Here is a 20,049-nt window from a genome sequence, read left to right as displayed (position 1 = left end):
GGTCCAAACGCTTTCCCACCCTAAATGACTCGAAAACTCGACGAATCTTATTCTTGAGCCCCACGGATAACCATTAGAAGGGTGTTGAAAGTCCGTTCTTAGATTGCCGTTTACTGAAACGATGTGACTTCTTTTTAGCGTCGCCTAAGGATTCTTCTCCTCCAAGGCTAGCTTGACTCTTGGTTAAATGATTTCGACCTGACCGATCACCAGGATCATAACTATTTTGATAGATGCTTGGTCCATGAAGGGTGCTAGTAGGACTCGTGGCGGCGGATGACATATCAAATCCAGTGTCACTGTTATAAGAGCCAACCATATTTTGTGATAAAGCCATATCTTTGGCTTTCTCAATGGCTTCAATCCATTCCTGTGCCGATGTTTTCGAAGGATCAATGGCGGTTGTTGAAGTCTTGGTATCTTCGAATGTATAATGTGTCCCGCGCTATTTATGATTAGTATTGGATAGATTATTGGGCTTGGAATAACTTACTGTGTCCACGCACCACACAGATTGACCTTTGGAATCAGATTGCACTCTCCATGAGCAATCGGAAGCTAGTAAGGAAATTTCTGTTTTAGTTTTCTTCTCGTCGCCTCCCGCAGCAGCAAGAATAATTCTCGCACTTGATGTCACCATCACAAGCCTTGCTCTTTTCTTGGTCGTTGAACCTCCAAAAAATCTAGCAAATCCGCCTTTCTTTTCGGGAACCTCTTCACCATTCCTTGAGTTGGGACTATGTGGTAACGGCGACGATAGAACCATTAAGTTTCCCAATTTCAAGATGCGTTCATTGTTCCGTGTCAATACGGGCGACCATTCAATATCCAGCTGACTTGGTGGAGGAAGTTCAGTGATTATCCTGGGTTGTGGCCTTGAGTTGCCGTTTGATGGAGTAGGTTGCGGTGGTACTCGTGATGCTGGCGGTGTGGTCGAAAATGTATTGTTGAGCATGATCAATTGAGGTTCTTGTGCCGGTGGAACATACGGCTTTAATCTGGGGGCTTTAACCTTCCACAGTTCGCGACTGAATCTAACTCCATCAAAAAATTCATGGTTTTTGATGTGCTCGATCGATAATCTTCTCTGTGGGTCAAGAATAAGGAGCCTTTCGACAAGATCTCTAGCAGCAGGGGGGAATCCTGGGGGAAACTCATACTCCAAACTGACAATCTTTTGAAAGGTTAAGTATTCATTCGCAGCTTTGAATGGAGGTCGTCCAGCCAAGAGCTGGTATATAATACACCCGTACGCCCATAAATCACTAGCTTTGCAAGCATTTTTATCCGTCAACAATTCAGGGCTGACGTACTCTGCTGTCCCAACAAAAGAACTTGCTCTTGTCGATTCATCTTCGCTGTTGCTAGTTATGTCATATGGCTTCGATAAGCCAGGAGCGGGGAGTAATTTAGCAGTTCCAAAGTCCGTGATCTTAATGTGCATTTTATCATCCAATAGAACGTTTTCTGGTTTCAGATCTCGGTGTATCACGCCCTTCTGGTGCATACAGTCTATTGCCTCAAGAAGTTGAGCGCCGTAGAATCTTGTACACTCCACATCAAATGATCCAATCTTTTTCAATACTCCCAACAATTCTCCGCCGCTAGCGTACTCGAGGACGTAGTATAAACATGCGCTATCTTGGAAGGTGAAGAATAATCGAATGATGCCTATGTGAAAATGTCAGAATAAAATGGCGCTGTGATGGGATCTGTGGATAACAAGAAAGAGATACCCGGATGGCACTCTTTTACAAGTCAGCCGGTGGCATCTTGCTTACCTGGGTGGTCTGATAACCGATTCAAAGTGTCTTTCTCTATATTCACATATTTGATCTTTTTCTCCTTAATTATATGCTTCTTATCCAAGATCTTCACGGCATGGTCTATTAGTGTCTGACGGTCGGTTGCGAATAACACAGTACTGTATGAGCCCTCTCCTAAAGTTCGCCCAAAGACAAAATCTTGCACTCCCTTCCTTACTTGCTTCAAGTGTACTTTTCCATCCGCATCAACCTCCTCACGAACACCGACTGCGGCACCTCTAACTTTCCACTCCTCAGCGGTGACCACGTTTCCTTCGGTGTCGTAATGTGTATTAGCAGCAGCCATGGAATGTGCCGGGTTATCGTAGCCTCCGCCCACTCCTCTCGAAGTTCGCCTTGGTGGCACAGGCCCGTTACCCGGTGGCATGTTAAGGCCGTTATTGTAAGATCGTTCCCTATGACTCGCTTCTCTCGAGGGCACTCCTGCCTGCATTGCTGTGGCTGCCGACCTCGAATCACTCCTCGACGGTATTCCCCCGTGTACTGAAGATTGCGAAGATTCGCTTCTTACTCTATATGATCCGTGATCTCTATTTGGAATTGCGTTTGGAGGAGGCTGCGCTGCGTAGACACCTGAGATTGGTCGAGTGGCTCCGGGAGGAGGATATGCTCGATTTCCGTTCTGCATTGGATGTGGTTGATATGGGGGAAATGCTTGTTGTTGTTGAGATTGATGATTCATGGGCATTGATTGTCGATAGGGCTTCGCTGCAACGGGTCTTGGCAGAGGCTCTTGTTGCGCCTGCACTTTTGTAGATTCACCACTACTCGATGCCGAGCGTGAACTCGGGCGTTTCGGATCTGAAGTTTGTGGAAATTCGGGGGTGGACGTCGAGTTCGAAGAAGGGTCGGTAGGTGAGCCACGTCGGAGGATATTAAAGATGGAATGTCGTTTTGATTGCGTTTGGGAATCTGGGGTTTTCCGCGCGTCCTTGGATTCCGAAGGGGTCGAATCCGCGGCTTGGTGTGGCATAAATGTAGAATCGTAATTGGTATGTTCGTGATTGCGATCATTTGAAGTTTCTAGAGTTGATGTACCAGACGATGCATCATCCGGATTAGCTATCCGCAAACCACCTAAGGATTGGGATAGGGATAAATCGTTCTCCATAATGGCCCTATTTCGTCGTTGTGAGGAGTTTACCAAACAGTAGCGTGGTAAAATGGCCGTCAAGCAGCGAAATTGATCCTAGACTATATCATCCCAATGCTAATCTTATCAAGGTCGGTCCTGGCTGTTCTAGCGGATGGTACGAGTAGGTCGAAATGGCAAATGGGAAATGGAAAATGGAAACTGGAAACTGGAAAGAGAGGCAGGATGTGAATTGAGCGAGCGAAATAAGAAATAGAAATGTAAAGGGTATAATTCAATTCCCCCCGCAGAAAAGAATAAGTAACGAATGAATCGAATATGAGTGCGTCTTGGTAGTCTTGATCTTTTTTTTTTTTTTTTTTTTTTTGGTTGGAATCTGGAATTGAATGGATATGTATCCGTACGACAGACAAGTCAAAATGCTGCTTGATCTGCGTACGCTATTGTGGCTTTGGTGTAGGTATGTATCGTGTCCGGGTATGTAGGTCTGATTTTAAGATTCTTGGTGTTTTATTTTACTGGGGTGATCCAAAGATAGTAATAATAACGGAGAAGGCCAGCTACGGAGGATTGATCATGAGGAAACAATCATAAGAATATTGTAGGCAAATAATAATAATAATAATACTAGGAGGAGTAATACAACATGATGTGATGTGATATACATGCGATATACATAGTATGCTGCTCTCGTTTTTCATTGAACTCACTCTTTTCGGACGGCTGAGATTCGGAAAATTAGAATGATTGAATGGTTATATTAAATCCAATCTTCATCCGGATTGGGACTTGAGAGTGAGTAGTGAAGACTAATATTTAATTACAAACGAAATGAAGAGCTCGAAAGATCTTCTGGTGTTCCATTGATTCCAAGATGACTACTGCTGCTGTCGAAGGTTCGGGTTCGAGGGAAAGAAGTTGACAGAGGAGAAAGGACTTTGTATGGACAATCGTATGGATATTCGTATAGATATTCGTGTGGACATATGGACATATGGATATGTGTGGATGGAGTGAGAGAGGCTGAGGGATGGATAATCATGAGGGAAAGGCTATATTTGGCTACTGTGTTCTCTCATACGATATACAATAATGCAGACAATAATAATACACGGAGACTTTAGGAGATGCCAGGTGGTAGTTGCATAGATTCAGTATATTTTATACGTATGGCTTATGAAGATACTAGGGAGGTAGGTAGGAGGCATGCATTGTGATTTGAACAGACGGGAGCATTCATCATTCAAATCAGAGACATCGTAGTCACTTCTTGGGAAGATGGGTATAAGTCTGTAGTAGTGGTTGAATGTGTTATGTAGATATATATGGGTGTATGTATAGATGTATAGATGTATAGATGTATATAGATGTATATAGATGTATATAGATGTATATAGATGTATATAGATGTATATAGATGTATATAGATGTATATAGATGTATATAGATGTATATAGATGTATATAGATGTATATAGATGTATATAGATGTATATAGATGTATATGTATCAGTGTATGTATACCTAGGTGTATGAACAGGTATGAATACATCATCTAGTTGATCACATATCAAGGAAATCTTGCCAGCACAATTCTCTTTCTGATTAGTCATTTGAGATGTTCTGGAGATGGTTGTGAGATGTCCTGATAACGATAATATCCAGTAGTCAGTCTACCACCGGTATCTCATATATAAAAATGACATTCATCCAAATCTACCTCTTCCTCGCATCAAAAGGACTGCTCCTTATTATGGTCCTGCAGTTCATATGCATTGCATGCCGCCTTAAGCCACCCGAGGTTAAATACTCAGGTAGTAATTATTCAGGTACCACTTCTTCCATCCATACCATTGATTACTATGAGCTAGCTACCTAGTACCTAATTACCTAGCAATGCACCACCACTGACATGCATTCAGATCGCCTTATTATTTGTCTTTGTGAAAAATCAACTACCACAAACTCGATCTCCCATACTATCTTTATCGTTCTTCCGTGCGATCATGATTTATTTCACTATATCTCTACCTCACTAACCAGTGCTTTATTCCTGATTTGACCAAGCCTGTTTGATATAAATTCGAAAACGTCGGTTGTTAATAAGCCTTCAAACCTCCGTTGACCGTTGATCTCCCGAGTTCTGATATCAAATAATCAGTAAATTATTTCATCTTGCCAGTTTAGGAAGGTATCTTTGGTCATGTAGAGATAATCTCCTTCACAGAAGTCTCTACACGGCTATGTCATGTTGCTAGGTATCTATACTCACTTGCAACTTGTACGCACGGCATTATTATCCCAAAATCCAAGTAGATCAGGGTACCAATGCAAATATGTTATTTCGCATAGCTTTATTTTGGTTTGTTCTTTCCTTCTCATCAATCGATGGTTCGGGAGATCCAAAGTCGATCCATCTTATCCTTCCTGTCACGATGAGTGTATTGTTCTTTCCTCTTCAGGTGGATCCCCTTCGAGTGGACCACCTTGACGAGCTCTCTCCGCAATGAACAAATGGCTTCTCGCAAGATTGCATAGCACATCAATCGTTTTCCCTTCTCAATCTCATATCCAACCAGCAAGATAGTTATGATCCGACTACCTCCATCCCTCATAACCATTGGCTTGGGTGATATCAAGGACTACGACAGACGCACAAAACGTCGGGCCAAGTTACTGCTAAATCCACAAGCCGCGCCTTTCAAACATCAGATTATTCTACCAATTAGATCCATCAGTCACAGAAGCAGAATCTATGGTCCATCTGCTGACACAATAGCAAGCACCGATGGAAGTCATCTTACAAATGAACCCAATCAAGGACCGGTTCAAAGTCGTAATATCCCAAGACTTGCATCCCCTCTTCCATTGGAATGTATTATACAAATGCCTGCTCATGCTCATACTCAGGATTCTGATATTTCGGAATGGGAAAACGCATCGCCCCGCTCTTCTGATGGTACAATCACAAACAACCAATTTGTAGATGGCTCCTCGTTGGAAGTAGAGCTTCCCGACATGCACAATGTCAGAAAGTCGGAAACATTCGAAGAGTGGCTAGATGCGAGGCGTGGAAAGATATTTGACGTGCCGGACACCCAAAGTAGCCAAGATTCGGTGGAGCTTGAAGCGGGCGATGAATCTTTCGAGAACACCGGTATTAGGCGGCTCTCTTCCCCTTCCAAAGACAACTTTGACTACGGCGGGTTCGTTGAAAGTCCCAGTCAGCAAGAAAGTGACCAGAGTCGAGGATCTTCACCTTTCGGTAAGATTGTACTCTACAGGACAGCCAGCATCATCACGCAAAAGCTTTGAATGTGGAACATTCTTTAAATCATAAATTTGATCAAAATATAGCAAACTCACTAATATCTATTAGAACCAGAGGACGCTTCGACAACCCCTCATATTCAAGCACCAGCATCACAGAGACTACCAGCTCGTACAAGATTACCGCGCTCACCTTTGTTCTTGGCACAAAATGCATCAAGCTCACCAGAGCGACATGTAAGTGTACCCTTCACCATCAGATCTATTTGATTGCTCCGCATGTCTTCCTGGGAGTAATTACTAATTCTCTAATATTGTAGACTACAGCTAGTTTGACACCTAGAGTCGTGTCTCGCATAGCTACCCACAATACTCCAGGGTTTCTGTTTGCGCAACCGGCTCGACGCCCTGGACCTAGCCCTCATATTCAATCTACACGTCAACCTCGCACATTGAGGCACCAAACGAATAGCTTTTCATTTGATGACTCGGAGAGATCTAGTGTCGCTTACGAACAAGAGAGGGCACTATCTTCATCTACAACCGATAGTCGACCACGACCATCGGAAAGCCTCAATCTTCGTCAAGAATTGCGTGGGAGCTCTTTACAGAGTTCTCGAATACCTTCGTTTGCAAGCTCCGTTCGCAGTCAAGAGCGTCCCCCGTCAGACCGAGCAGTATTAATAGAGTCACAAGAGATTGAAAGTGAGACAAATACTTATGAGCCCGTTATTAATGAAGAAATGGACCCCCACAGTCTTGTCTCAATTGCAGAGCAGTCAATAATATCAACAGCCATTTCCGTTCATCGCTCGAAACAATTAACTTTACCACCACCATTCTCAACCGTTTCCAGGTCGGCTTCAAGGGCAGGATCACTCCCAAGCTCCCCATCAGATGCATATCAAAGCAAAGCTTCACCCGCCAGCATCGTCAGAAGTTCTTCGAGTGGCCCTTCAGGAAGTCCTTCAAGGAATATCTCTGTCTCAAGCTCCGTTATTAGTCAACTGATCCGAGAGCATGATGAGAGGCAAGCATCGAGCCCACCTGTAAGTTTGCTTAAATTCATACTCTTACCTCTTCTAACCTTCCTCGCGCAATAGTCTGTTGGGCGTCGACGATTGAATCCTATTGTCAGAGCTGCTGCACGCTTGTTTTCGAGTCCCAATTCCCGCTCACCCCAACGCAATTCTCCTCCTCCTTCACCTTCTCCATCGCCACGTCGACGTCGCACGCGACCACAGCCAACTCCAAGAAGAGACAGTGATACAGGTCCCCAAACATATACTCCATCCAGGGGATACTCAGTGTACAACGATTCTCTTCCTGCAGCATCTCAACCTCAGACCCCAGCCCACTTACCCGAAGCTCGACATCAATCTCGTTATCATCCATCTTACACTGCACCCACAACTAGATCCATGGGTCGATTGAGAAACGTCCTTACCGAGCACGGTGCATCAACTCCAATTCGACCCAGCGACCCTTTCCATCAAGATTCTAGCCAAAGATGGATGATGTATGTGACTGATGCGAGAAGGGCGAGACAGAGGTCAGGTTCGCCAGCAGGAATGTCAGATGATGGTTTTCGAGGTCTTTATGGTGGGAGAGAAAATGGTGATGATGAACAAAGTTGGATTGATGGAGTTAGAGCTCGAAATGCTGAGATGAGGAATTGGCAGACTCGAAGCGATGAAGGAAGGCTGGAGGATGATGAATAAGATGGGGCTTATGGGATTCAAGGGAGCCCTGTTAGGGTTACATTGTTGTGGTATGTGTTTATTGCAAACAGTGTCGATATTGGGATTTGACGCCGGAGCATTTTGACACTATGGAGAAGTAAGATTATTACCCAACGGACAACATTATGAATGCGAGGGTGAGCATTGCCAGATGGTTATGGTTTATTGTAGGTGGGAAAGAGGTGCGTGTGTAGACATGTGCGCTTTGTTAGATAGGTATTAGTATGGCTAGCGAATAGAATGAAACTATATAGTCACGAATCGAGGGCATCTATTGAGGCTTTATTAGTAAAAGTGTTCGATGTATAGGTTACCTACAACGTAATATCATCTTTCTCTGCGTTGGAAAACTACCCACCTAGGTATCTGAGGATATAAAGGAACAAAATGAAAATGTTCCAAAGCGTTCTAGATTCGAATCCTTTATTGGATTGGATTCATTGCTGCAACCTTAAATACCGGTAGTTGAATCAATATGACGTTTCTTACGGACGAGAAAGTGTTTTCGTTCCAAATACCATACCATACCGGGACTTTTCCAGGGACAAGGGGTCAAATCAAGGTTGTGGCTGATTCCGAAAATGGCTTAGTGCAGATCTTATTTTGTAGGGAAATTATTACTATGACGATGACATCTTTTTCCATCTCTTTCTATGCTGAGGAACCCGAGGAACCTGACTCTTGAGGTCAACAGGCCACGCTACGGATCTTATTCTCCTGTCGTACGATACTACTTCTGGAATTTATGTGTTGAGATCTAACTTGTTTTGGATCCGGCATGGAGAATAAAGGTCAGTAGAGGTAAACCAAGGTGAGCCAAGGTAAACTCTATCAAGGAAGAGATTCAATTCAAAATCCAAGCGCGGACCATTTACTCCCAATTCTTCTTGAATATCAAGTAACTGGACTAAGGTCAACTGTCTCTACTGAAATTTTTGAGGTTGATATCGGAATAAAGAAGGTGTCTCACTTGCTCTTGATACACAATCGGGTACCACAGTTACACATTTCATATCCAGAGTCTCATCTCTTCGCTGCGCAGTCGTTCACTTCTTCCTTGAGACTACTTGACTTTGTTCTGCGCTATTGACAATTTGTGTTTGTCAATGGCAAATTGAATCTGGCGAAGAGTTTTTATTTCTTCCATCATCATCACCTATCCTTTTGTGTCTCTAATACTTAATACTTAATACAATGTCAGAAGCGTCGACAAAGATGGCTGCTAATTGTGGGCCGACAATGGCAGATGGACCTGCACAAATTCATTCGCAATCGAGGTCATTGTCCGCCACCGAAACAAATTTTCCTGCTGCGAATGTTGCACACAACGTCCAACAAGAAGAGGAAAAACGACCTAACCTTGCACCTGCGAAAGTATGGCAAACCGAAAGACCGCGAGCAACCACGAAATCATCTCTGCTGGCACCAGCTTACAAAAGAGGAGAAACAAATACGTCATTGTTGAATGAAGCAATTTGGAGTAGAGGTCACGATTACAAAGATGATGGATCTACAAGTAGTAGCAGTAGCAGTAGCAGTAGCAGTGAGGACGAGGAAGACACTCCAGCGGAGAAGAAGAAAAGGAACTACATGCCAGGAAAGAAAAATGCGGTCGATACGGGTGGGCGGAAACAATATAACAAATTCCGGGTTGGAAATGATGATTACAGTACTAGGGGAAAGGTATCGAAGAGAGATGGTCGATTAAACATCAGTGTCAATGAGACAAGCAATCGTGGATATCTCGCAAAGGCCTTGGGCGCCACTTTCTTCAATAAGGTAGGAAATGATGATATGACGGGCGAAACACCAGAAGCCAATCTTGCTCGACGTCAACGAGGAAAACTCACAAAGTCTTCAGCGGAAGAAATAGTCACTTCAAATATACCCAGACCGAGGTTGAATATTGTGGTGATGGTTATCGGTAGTCGTGGCGATATTCAACCATTTTTAAAGCTGGGGAAGAATCTGAAGGAGTATGGACACAGAGTACGAATAGCAACACATCCCGCCTTCAGAGATTTCGTTCAGAACGATTCTGGGCTGGAATTTTTCTCAGTTGGAGGAGACCCCGCAGAGCTTATGGCATTTATGGTCAAAAATCCAGGAATGATACCGACAATGGAGACTCTCAAGAAAGGAGAAGTTGGAAGACGAAGGGAGCAAATGGCTGAAATGTTTGAAGGTTTCTGGCGAGCTTGTATTAATGCAACAGACGAGGAAAAGGATGTTACAAATCTCAAAATGATGGGAAATAAGGCGCCATTCGTCGCAGATGCTATTATCGCAAACCCTCCATGTTTTGCACACATTCATTGCGCAGAACGTCTCGGCGTTCCTCTGCATCTCATGTTCACATTTCCATATACTCCAACGCAAGCATTTCCACATCCTTTGGCCAATATTAAGAAAACGAATGTCGATCCAGGTTATACGAATTTCATGTCCTATCCGTTGGTGGAAATGATGACCTGGCAAGGATTAGGTGATCTCGTCAACAATTTCAGAGTAAAGACTTTAGGTCTAGAACCGGTATCAACATTATGGGCTCCAGGTCAACTTTACCGTCTCAAAGTTCCATATACATACTTGTGGTCACCGGGACTCGTGCCCAAACCCAAAGATTGGGGACCAGAAATTGATATTGCTGGTTTCGTCTTCCTAGATCTAGCAGATACATTCACACCACCAGACGATCTTGTCAAATTTCTCGATGATGGAGAACCACCAATTTATATTGGGTTTGGTTCTATTGTTGTTGATGATCCTGACAGATTTACTGAGATGATCTTTGAAGCTGTGAAGAAAGCTGGAGTAAGAGCACTGGTTTCAAAAGGATGGGGTGGCCTTGGTGGTGAAAATACTCCAGAGAATGTGTTCATGCTCGAAAATACACCGCATGATTGGCTTTTCCCCAAAGTAAAGGCGGTAGTGCATCATGGCGGTGCTGGAACGACTGCAATAGGCCTTAAATGTGGAAAGCCGACTATGATTGTTCCATTCTTCGGAGATCAACAGTTCTGGGGGTCTATGATTGGTACTTCAGGGGCTGGAGCAGATCCTGTTCCCTACAAGGAATTGACAGCTGATAAATTAGCAGAAGGTATCAAGCAGTGTCTGACGGACGAAGCTAGAGAAGCAGTAGAGAAGATCGCGAAGGATATTGAAGCTGAAGGTGATGGTGCACAGAATGCAGTAAAGTCATTCCATCGAAGTCTTACGCTCCGAGGCGAACATTCTATGCGGTGTTCGATTCTGGAAGATCGAGTGGCGGTTTGGACCATGAAAGGGACGAATTTGCGATTGAGCGCATTGGCTGCTGAGTTGTTAGTGGAGAGGAAGAAAATCACCTGGAAACAGTTGAGACTCATTAGACATCATGAATGGAATGATTTCGAAGGACCAGGTGAACCTATTAGCGGTGTCACAACAGCTGTTACAGGTACTGTTACAGGCATTGCCGCTGGTGTAGGCAGTATACCTTTTAAGGTTAGGAAGACTATCAAGAGAAGAAGTATGCATGAAGATAGGAAGAAGAGAAAATCGGAAGATGCACGGAAAAGTGGAAGCGGAACCACTCTTGTTGAAAAGAAACCTGATTCTCAAGAGAACGTCGATACATCGAATAGTTCTACACTTAACAATCAAACGATACAAGAGGAGAGTCATCAAGATGAAAGTACTACTCCATCTAAAGAGACCGAAGATTTGAATTCAGCGACAGAAACACACGATACCAGCCCTGAGGCCGCCGTGAATTCTCCATGTGATGCTGGTATGGCAAATCATACTACAAGCGGTGAACCGACTCGCCAATACAGTCAAGCTAATCGAGAAGAACAACAACAAAATTCACAGCCCGAAAATAACATCGATAATCAATCCATGCTCTCCTCCGACTCCATACATAACGAAGCCGAAGCAGTAGCTAAAGATATCGGGCATGGCTTTGGTGAAACAGCGGAAGCAGTAGCTCGTGCGCCCATGGATTTAGCACTTGCTCTCGCTCAAGGTTTCCATAATGCTCCTCGTTTATATGGAGACACGACCGTAAGAAGACCAACAAGAATCACGGGTATGAAGAGTGGATTAAAGGCTGCCGGTGAAGAATTCATCTTTGGCATTTATGATGGAGTTACTGGATTAGTAGTACAGCCATACACCGGAGCTCGGGATCACGGCGCATTGGGTTTTGTAAAGGGTGTAGGAATGGGCCTAACGGGTTTCGTGTTGAAGGATATTAGTGCCATCGTTGGACCTTTTGGATACACATTAAAAGGTGTCCATAAAGAAATGGTAAAGAACAAACAACCTACTGCGTTTATCCGAAGAGCGAGAATTCTTCAGGGGCAGCGAGACATAAACGTACTCGATGGAAAGTCAAAAGAGAGAAAGGAGGTTGAAGAGAGAGTTACGCATGGATGGAATGTCATACAAGAAGTATGGAAATTGATGGATGAGAAAAAACGGGACGGGGGAATGGGATTGAAGGGGAAATTGAAGGTCATGCGAGAACGTAGGACGTGGCGTTCAAATGGAGCGTTTGAGGGGGTCGGAGCTGCGGAGAGAGCGGTACAGGCGAAGAAGAAAGGTGATAGAGGGGCTGTTAAGGCGGTGTTCAAAAGACAGAGGAAGGAATTGGAGAAAGCGGAAAGACCTAGGAAAGGAGTCGCGGCAGAATTGGAGGAAGATAAAATTAGGAGACAGCAGGGGATTGAGAGAGACAACGAGGGAGAGGGAGAGGGAGAGGGAGAGGTTCATCCGGAAACAGGACATGATGAAAGGCAGGTTGTGATTGAAGAGGGAAGTGCAAAGCCAGAGGGAAAAGATACGCCACAATTGATTGCTTGATTGTTGTTTATTGACTTGGCTTTTCTGATTTTTTTGTTATCTTCATTCACATTTTGGGGAATTCTACTGATGATGAAATACTTTTTCCTCATCATCTTTCTTTTCATTTTCATTTTTTTTTTTTCATATGCTGTGGCTCTATTTACGATTCTTTTCCTTTGTCTTGATACCTTGGGCGCGGAGTTTGATTGGCGAGATAATGCATTTGCATCAGGAGCGAGCATTGAGTGTCTCGAGTGTCTATCTGCATGATATTGCGCTGGTACACAGTCATATGAGGTACACAGTCATATGATACAATATATATCTGACTAGAGCATATATTGATGAACGGCTGAACGAAGGGACGGAGGGATTATTAAGGGGACAGATTAATATATATACGATGAAGATGAAGATGAAGATTAGTTCGGATCAAACAGCTTCTTAGATGGATAGTTTGATGGTTGATAGATGATAAATGATATATGAATACTTCACTCTATGATTTGTGATTTGTGGTTTGTGTTTTGTGTGGGAGGATTATTACTCTTTTGTAGATTGGGATTGGTGGTGTGATGTAATAGTTTGTGATTTTTGAGGGTGATGTTTAAGGGTGAATGGGAGGGTGAGGCTTAGTGTTTATCAAATTTATGTGTTTGAAAAAAGGAGAGAGAGAGAGACAGAGTATGAATAGTTTTTGCTATTACTATTTCTTTTATTATTACTATTACTTTTATTATTATTATCATTAATTATTTTATTTAAACAGGAGAAGAGGTTTATTTAAGATTATGTATAGTTTAGTGAATTAGTGTATAAGTGTATGAGTGTATGAATATATGAGTGTATTAATAGAGAATAAATGAATTGTTTAATTGATTGATTGATTAGTTGAGTATTAGGTAAGTCGGGTATCCCACTTTCGGGCCACTCCCTCTTTTGGGCTACTTTTTACACTAAAAATACACTAAAAAATGAATTTATAACTTTCTTATTTATGAATAGAATTTAATGAAATTTGTATATATATAATTTAGATCGATTTGAGTTTATTCTGAAATTTTTAGATTTTTAGGATTTTTTTGTATTGAGAGTTAGAGTTTCAAAATATCGATTTTTAAATTTGTATAGGAATTATATACAAATTTGTTTTTTTTATAAAATCTTTAATAACTTTTTAATAAAAATTGCTAAAAATAAATTATAAAATTTTATTATAAATTTATAATATATTTAATATAAAAGATTCAGAAAAAATAGAAAATTTTTTATGAATAAATATTTATAGGGGTACTTTCAAAATGATAGGGATTATTTATATTATTTTAAATTTATTATTGTTGGTTTGAGAGAGATACGGAAGACGTAGTTCCTACTATGAGTAGGCCCCTAAATGTCTATTTGTATTTAATCTAAGGAGCTAGCTAATGAGGGAAATAGTAGGCCTTATATAGGCACTACTGAAAGAGCTAGTCTCCTTCGCATTCGCCTAAATACCTTTGACACAGTTGCTATTGTATTGAAGTGAATCCTTTGAAGTGAATTCCCTTGTTTGCACAATTGTATATTGTATCTCTATATCTATTAATTTTTTTGAATTTTTTTTTGAATTTTTTTTTGAATTTTTATATGGATTCAAGCTTAAATATCTTAAAAATATATATAGTTTTCTTTTAATAATTATTATTAAAAAGTTATTAAAGATTTTATTAAAAAAAATTAAATTTATATATGATTTCTATATAAATTTGAAAATTAATATTTTGAAGTTTTAGTTTTTAATATAAAAAAATCCTAAAAATCTAAAAATTTCAGAATAAGCTTAAATCGATCTGAATTATATATATACAAATTTTCATTGTATTATATTAAATATTGATAGAGATATCTATAGGCCTAAAAAGTGATTTTTGGTATAAAAGGGTGGCCCAAAACCCTGTTGGCCCGAAAGTAGGGTACCCGACTTAATTATTTATCTATTTATCTATAGATATATAGATATAGAGTGGGAATATATTGTTCGGTTTTAGATTGGGTGGGTGGGTGATTAGGTAGGTGGGTAGATAGTATAGTGTTTTGTTTATAAGGTGGTGAGTGAAGTGAGTGAAGCGAGTTGTTAAGCGAGGGAGTGATGGGGGATGAGGATAGATATCATTGTGGGGATGGAGATGGGGATGATGTGAAACAAGCGATGAAGGGGATGGTGGAAGAATTGTTTGATTTGAGGGGAATTAATTTTATACTATTTAATTGTAGAGAGAGAGAAGGTGGGAGAGGGGAAGAGATTAATTCATTACTCAGGGATAGATGAGATGGGATGAGAGAACAGGAAGGGGGTAAGGTATACGGCGAGTGCGTATATATCATTTCATATAATCTTATATATTGTATTGTGTTTTGACATTGAGATTCTTCTTCTATCCTCTCATTTCTTAATTTTACTAATTAAAAGTACGGTCGATTACTCTCACGTCACTTGGACTGTATGATAGCTAGATTCTAGGCTCGGAAATATAGAACCTAGGTATGATAGAAGCTAGAATTCCGAGTTAGAAGCTAGAATCTAAGTGACATAAGAGTAAACAGATATCAATTTTCGCTGTATGAGAAGAAGATCTCATTATCTAACTTTAAACTCAATTTTTTAATTATTCCTCTTGTGCTCTCTCTCTTATCTTCTCAAATCCTTCGATCTACTTAATTGAGAGGAAAGCAATTTATTTCTCGCATCTTGTGGATTTGTTTAGGGTCGATTATTCTGAGGGTATTAAAAATAAAAGGAGTGATTTTTATATAACTTAAATTTTCTAATGGGGGGAATCTGTGATAGAATGAATGTATAGAATCTAAATATTACAGACTGGAATTCAAGTAGCGTGAGAACTTAAAAGTAGCAAGATTTCAGGTGTAGTGGTATGAGTATAATTCACCGTCGATGCAAATGATATTCACAGATGCTGGGAATGGTAAAGTAGGTGGGTAAAGTCAGACAGGTGTGTTATTATTATCTAGTCTGTTCTAATCTAATCTATTGAAGTGTTGAAGATTTGAGGATTTGAGATAAAGGAATTAAGTGAAATGTATTAAATGTAAGAGATGAAAAAATTTGGTAGATATAAAGAAAGCCCGAAGCGAAAAGATTGAAAGATGTTCCCTCTATCCTCTTCACCAACCACAATCCCTTCGCTTATCAATATCTCTGTCGCTACCACGATCCTTTTATCTGTGTCTCCTACCCGAACTGCGATGACCGCGACTTTCAGAACTAGGATAAGCTGATCGAGGGACAATGACTGATGGTTCGACTCGCCAGCCGGGGCCGGAAACTGTTTCATTCGCTGCTGCTGCACTATCTAATTGCTCGTTTTCGTACTCCTCATCGTAAATTTCGTATGATGACTGGTTGGGAACGGGTTGGATTGTGGGGGGTTGTTGGGTGTATTGTTGTTGTTGGGGCTGCTGAGGTTGTTGGGGTGGGTATGGAGAAACATATCGGCTTTGAGTATTCGCGTATATGTTTTGAGCTGCTGGCGGGGGCATCGATGAATAGGTGGGAATAGGCGCAGGAATTGGCGTTTGTCCATGGTTATTGCTGTCAGCGAAAGCCTGTCCGTGAAGATATTCTCCCTGTGCCTGGGTCATAACAGAGGCATTTCTAAGAAGGGCCCTTTCCATTCCCAACTGACAGTCAGGATTATCAACCATATGGCTATACTTCCACCAAGCAAGCTCTCCTGTGAAATCTGCATGCGGTATTTCCCCGCAAACTTCGCAGAAACTAGAGTTCGAGCTCGTTTGCGGAAATTGGCTGGCCTGTCTCTTGTGAGAACTGTTGCTGAGACGCTCCAACAGCGTGATGATGTGATGTCGAGGATGAAGAGGCTTGCTGATCGCTTTGTCGTCGTGGCTCTTGATCAGTTCTTCTACCACCACGGGTGTGTCTCGATTCTGACCGATGTGAGTCTCTTGTACCCCTTTCGTTACTCCTACTGCCTGACATATCTTTTTCCCCAAAGATTTAGAATAGCTTGACTCAATTTGAAACCGAAGGTTTGGATGTAAGTATCTGACTTTTGAAGGCTTGGAATGTACGTGAATATCAGGTTGTATAGATGTAGAGATGTAGAAGCAGATGTAAGTCTACAGAAAGCAGTTCCAATCGGGAAAACCCAGCGCTTATAAGCAAATTTGGGAGCTGGAAAGGTGTTGAAAATGTGCTTCGAAGATGATTCGAAAAGTGTGAAAAGTGTATATTCATATGCCAATATGACTCGAAAAGAGAAGAAAAAGACATATTCATAGACAAATGTCATAAATATACATTACTCATGGTTTTTCATACTTTATGACTCGATAGAGCTGCTCGGAGTGAAAATACAATGAGTATGATGTGATGACTATATATATCAAAAATGAGGTTAACATGAGTATCGTTCTCGGAATAGGATTATATGTGACTGTCAAATGAGCTCAAAAATACTACTCATTTTAATTTTACTAGTTCTTTCAGATAGCACAAAGACTCTCGTATATTGAGGTTAGATGATTCCTAATCCAAAATATGTTTTTCTTCACAAGTGATCACTAAATGATTTTGAATGACTTCACAAACATCACTCGACAAAAATATTTACAGTGCTAGAAATAATTGACACATAAATGATATTCATAGAATTTTTATAAAAAGTCATTATCATAGTATTATTACTATGATTGGAAAATCAGGCAAGCTTTTAACCTATCCCATCCATCCTCTATCCTAAACACAGTCCCTATTACATTTGTGAATGTCTCTTTCGCTGCCCTAAGTGTTTTAGCCCCTTCGGCTACTACCAGCACCGCGACGACGGTGGCAGCCGCTATCACTATTCCGAGTTGTAGTTGTATATTCCCGTCCTTGGGATGCGTCAAAATTTGCCGCGGGAGCACGTTGCGCTTCTGAATCGTAAGCGGGACTGGAGTTGTGAGATGCATCATCAGTGTAAGGATCGTCATGCACCTCGGTTGGATGCTGGGCATACCCCTGATCTGGTTGGCTAGGATGATTCGGTGAATTTAGCCATGTTGATGGGTAGTTGATTTGATAAGCGTTAGGGGAGAGGCGTTGATCTGAATGTAGCCACTCCGATGGATGAGTAGTTTGATAAGCGTTAGGGGAAAGTCCTTGATCCGAATGCTCCTCTTCCCGGGGGTTTTGAGGTGAGTTTGGAATAAAATAAGCTTGAGCTGATTGAGTTTCAGATTGAGTGACTGGATAGTTTGATGAATAAGCCCGAGTTTGTTGTATCTGAAGTTGAGGGTTTGAATATTGAAGTTGTGGGATTTGTGTGGGAGGTACATTTCCTTCAGGTCTATAAATAGGATCCGGCCGTGTTGCAAACGCGTCTCTCTCATATTCGCATGTTCCTTCAAAGTAGGCCCTTCTACGCTTGATATTGTCATGAATGTGCTCTTCTTTCCAATGTCTATCAGAGCGTTCCGTTGATTCATTACAAGCTCCACAGTGTATTTTATCATATAATGATCTTGGAACTTGCGGTACTGGCTCGTTTCCTGCTGTAATTCCGGACCTTAGCATTCCCATGCCTACGCCTGCGGATATAACAGTAGCACCGTAGGCCGGGTGATCGAAAGGATCACCTTCACTTCTGTAATGACTACTAGGGTCTGACATATATTTTGATTTCAGGATGCTAAGAATGCAGGAGTTTTTCGTATTGTGCCAGAAATCAAGAATGACTGCCAACGGTGTACTGAAATCGATATATGCGAATGGATATTCGTACAAGGTACTCGAAGTGCTATGCGTTGTATGATTTTTATGTTGGAATAGGTTGTTGACAATTTGATAAATGTCCTCTCAATTTAAGTGCACAGATATGTAATTGTTTAGGCGCATGGTTTAGATGTAAATGTAGAAGCAGATGTAAAAGTACAGAAATCGATTTCAGAAGGAGGATATGCAGTCCTTTTGTAAACATTTGAAAGACGGAAATGAGAATTTGGGGTGACTCGAATATGAAAAACAAGACATATTCATAAGTGAAAATGTTTAAAAATACATATTATTCACAAGTTTTTACTGTGTGACTAATGAAGAGATTCTCGAAGAGTTAAAATAGAATGAGTATGATGAAAATACAGTTTGAATGAGTATTTTCTGCGAGATCTGATTACAAATGTTTGTTAAATAACTCCAACGATATAATCAATCATTGCATACTTTTCGGGTTCATTCTAGAGTAACCCAAGAATAGAAACGAAATGACTATCAAATAATACATATCACTTGAAATCACATTTACCATTTTATTTAGAGACTTCATGCGAAAAATGATTATGATAGTTTATTCTTGCCATCATACTATTAAAAGAAATTCGGTGTCTTTCACTCTATCTTCTTCACCAACCACGAACCCCATCACGCTTGCTAATCCATCCTTCATTATCACGATCACTTCAATCTCTTCGGTTATTACCAGCGCCGCGATAACCACGACTACCACCGGTACCACCTCTATACTGGGAGGTAGTTGTATGACCCCGAACTTGAGATGCACTACTGCTTGCCGGATAGTATTGTTCATTTTGAGACGCACCACCAGTCGTCGAGGAGTACTGACCACCGTGAGCGGTACCAGTAGTCGTTTCTGGGTAGTAACTTTCAGCTTGAGGTGCGCTACTACTCGCTTGTGGGTATACGGACTGTTGCGTATCGTAGGATACAGCAGCAGAAGGGGCATTATCAGCATACGCATCATAATCGCCATAATCATCAAAGGCAATATTGTCGCCGTTTGGATCCGCTGCCGGAATTCTATTCTCATCAGCTACATAGACTTAATGTACCTCATTTGTAACATACTTTGTGAATTTACAAGTGTTGTCCTGGTAAGCCCGTTTACACTCATTATGAGAATGTAAATGCGTTTCCTTCCAACGTCGGGCTCCGCTGGTCGAGGCACCGCATCCTGCACAATGATCAGGATCGTCTGTTGCGTTTGGGGGTGGTGCTATTGGCTCGGTACCGGGCGCATAGCCGGATGTTAGCATATCCATACTCATTCTGGTGGATGTAACAGTGGTGTTGTAGTTTGGGTGATCTTGAGGACCACCGGCAAGGCGATGTTCCATGGTTTTGAATCTGGAGAATATATGGAGAGGAGAAGGGAGTTCCGAATAAGTTTAGGCAGAAATATATTGGCAGCAACGTCGCAAGGTTTGATGTGTGTGACGGAATGTATGCAAGATGCTCGGCTTGGAAAGTTTTCAACACTAGAATGATA

At 41.5% G+C, this 20,049-nt stretch overlaps 6 protein-coding genes across 6 annotated transcripts; 2 read left to right on the top strand and 4 right to left on the bottom strand.

The window, feature by feature from the left end:
• Nucleotides 1-73: 73 nt before the first annotated feature.
• On the bottom strand, nucleotides 74-2,937 carry EAE98_012321 (uncharacterized protein; the record flags this gene model as incomplete). Its single annotated transcript, XM_038959946.1, has 3 exons — nucleotides 74-445; nucleotides 494-1,671; nucleotides 1,782-2,937. The coding sequence occupies 3 exons, from the start codon at nucleotides 2,935-2,937 to the stop codon at nucleotides 74-76; spliced, it is 2,706 nt and encodes a 901-aa protein (XP_038803703.1).
• A 2,570-nt stretch (nucleotides 2,938-5,507) lies between these two features.
• Nucleotides 5,508-7,909, top strand: EAE98_012320 (uncharacterized protein; the record flags this gene model as incomplete). Its single annotated transcript, XM_038959945.1, has 4 exons — nucleotides 5,508-6,183; nucleotides 6,298-6,425; nucleotides 6,509-7,237; nucleotides 7,292-7,909. 4 exons carry the CDS (start codon nucleotides 5,508-5,510, stop codon nucleotides 7,907-7,909), a joined length of 2,151 nt encoding a protein of 716 aa, XP_038803702.1.
• Nucleotides 7,910-9,124: 1,215 nt separating this feature from the next.
• EAE98_012319 (uncharacterized protein) lies at nucleotides 9,125-12,781 on the top strand (the record flags this gene model as incomplete). The annotated part of the gene is made up of 1 exon (XM_038959944.1): nucleotides 9,125-12,781. The coding sequence occupies one exon, from the start codon at nucleotides 9,125-9,127 to the stop codon at nucleotides 12,779-12,781; it is 3,657 nt and encodes a 1,218-aa protein (XP_038803701.1).
• Nucleotides 12,782-15,982: 3,201 nt separating this feature from the next.
• On the bottom strand, nucleotides 15,983-16,468 carry EAE98_012318 (uncharacterized protein; the record flags this gene model as incomplete). Its single annotated transcript, XM_038959943.1, has 1 exon — nucleotides 15,983-16,468. One exon carries the CDS (start codon nucleotides 16,466-16,468, stop codon nucleotides 15,983-15,985), a length of 486 nt encoding a protein of 161 aa, XP_038803700.1.
• A 1,108-nt stretch (nucleotides 16,469-17,576) lies between these two features.
• EAE98_012317 (uncharacterized protein) lies at nucleotides 17,577-18,437 on the bottom strand (the record flags this gene model as incomplete). The annotated part of the gene is made up of 1 exon (XM_038959942.1): nucleotides 17,577-18,437. One exon carries the CDS (start codon nucleotides 18,435-18,437, stop codon nucleotides 17,577-17,579), a length of 861 nt encoding a protein of 286 aa, XP_038803699.1.
• Nucleotides 18,438-19,222: 785 nt separating this feature from the next.
• On the bottom strand, nucleotides 19,223-19,897 carry EAE98_012316 (uncharacterized protein; the record flags this gene model as incomplete). The annotated part of the gene is made up of 2 exons (XM_038959941.1): nucleotides 19,223-19,580; nucleotides 19,629-19,897. 2 exons carry the CDS (start codon nucleotides 19,895-19,897, stop codon nucleotides 19,223-19,225), a joined length of 627 nt encoding a protein of 208 aa, XP_038803698.1.
• Nucleotides 19,898-20,049: the final 152 nt, after the last annotated feature.

This window comes from Botrytis deweyae, assembly GCF_014898535.1.
Source record: "Botrytis deweyae strain B1 chromosome Unknown BDEW_063, whole genome shotgun sequence".
Taxonomy (NCBI): Eukaryota; Fungi; Ascomycota; class Leotiomycetes; order Helotiales; family Sclerotiniaceae; genus Botrytis; species Botrytis deweyae.
Note: the sequence above shows the minus strand (reverse complement) of the source record. Positions and strands in the feature narration are given on the sequence as shown.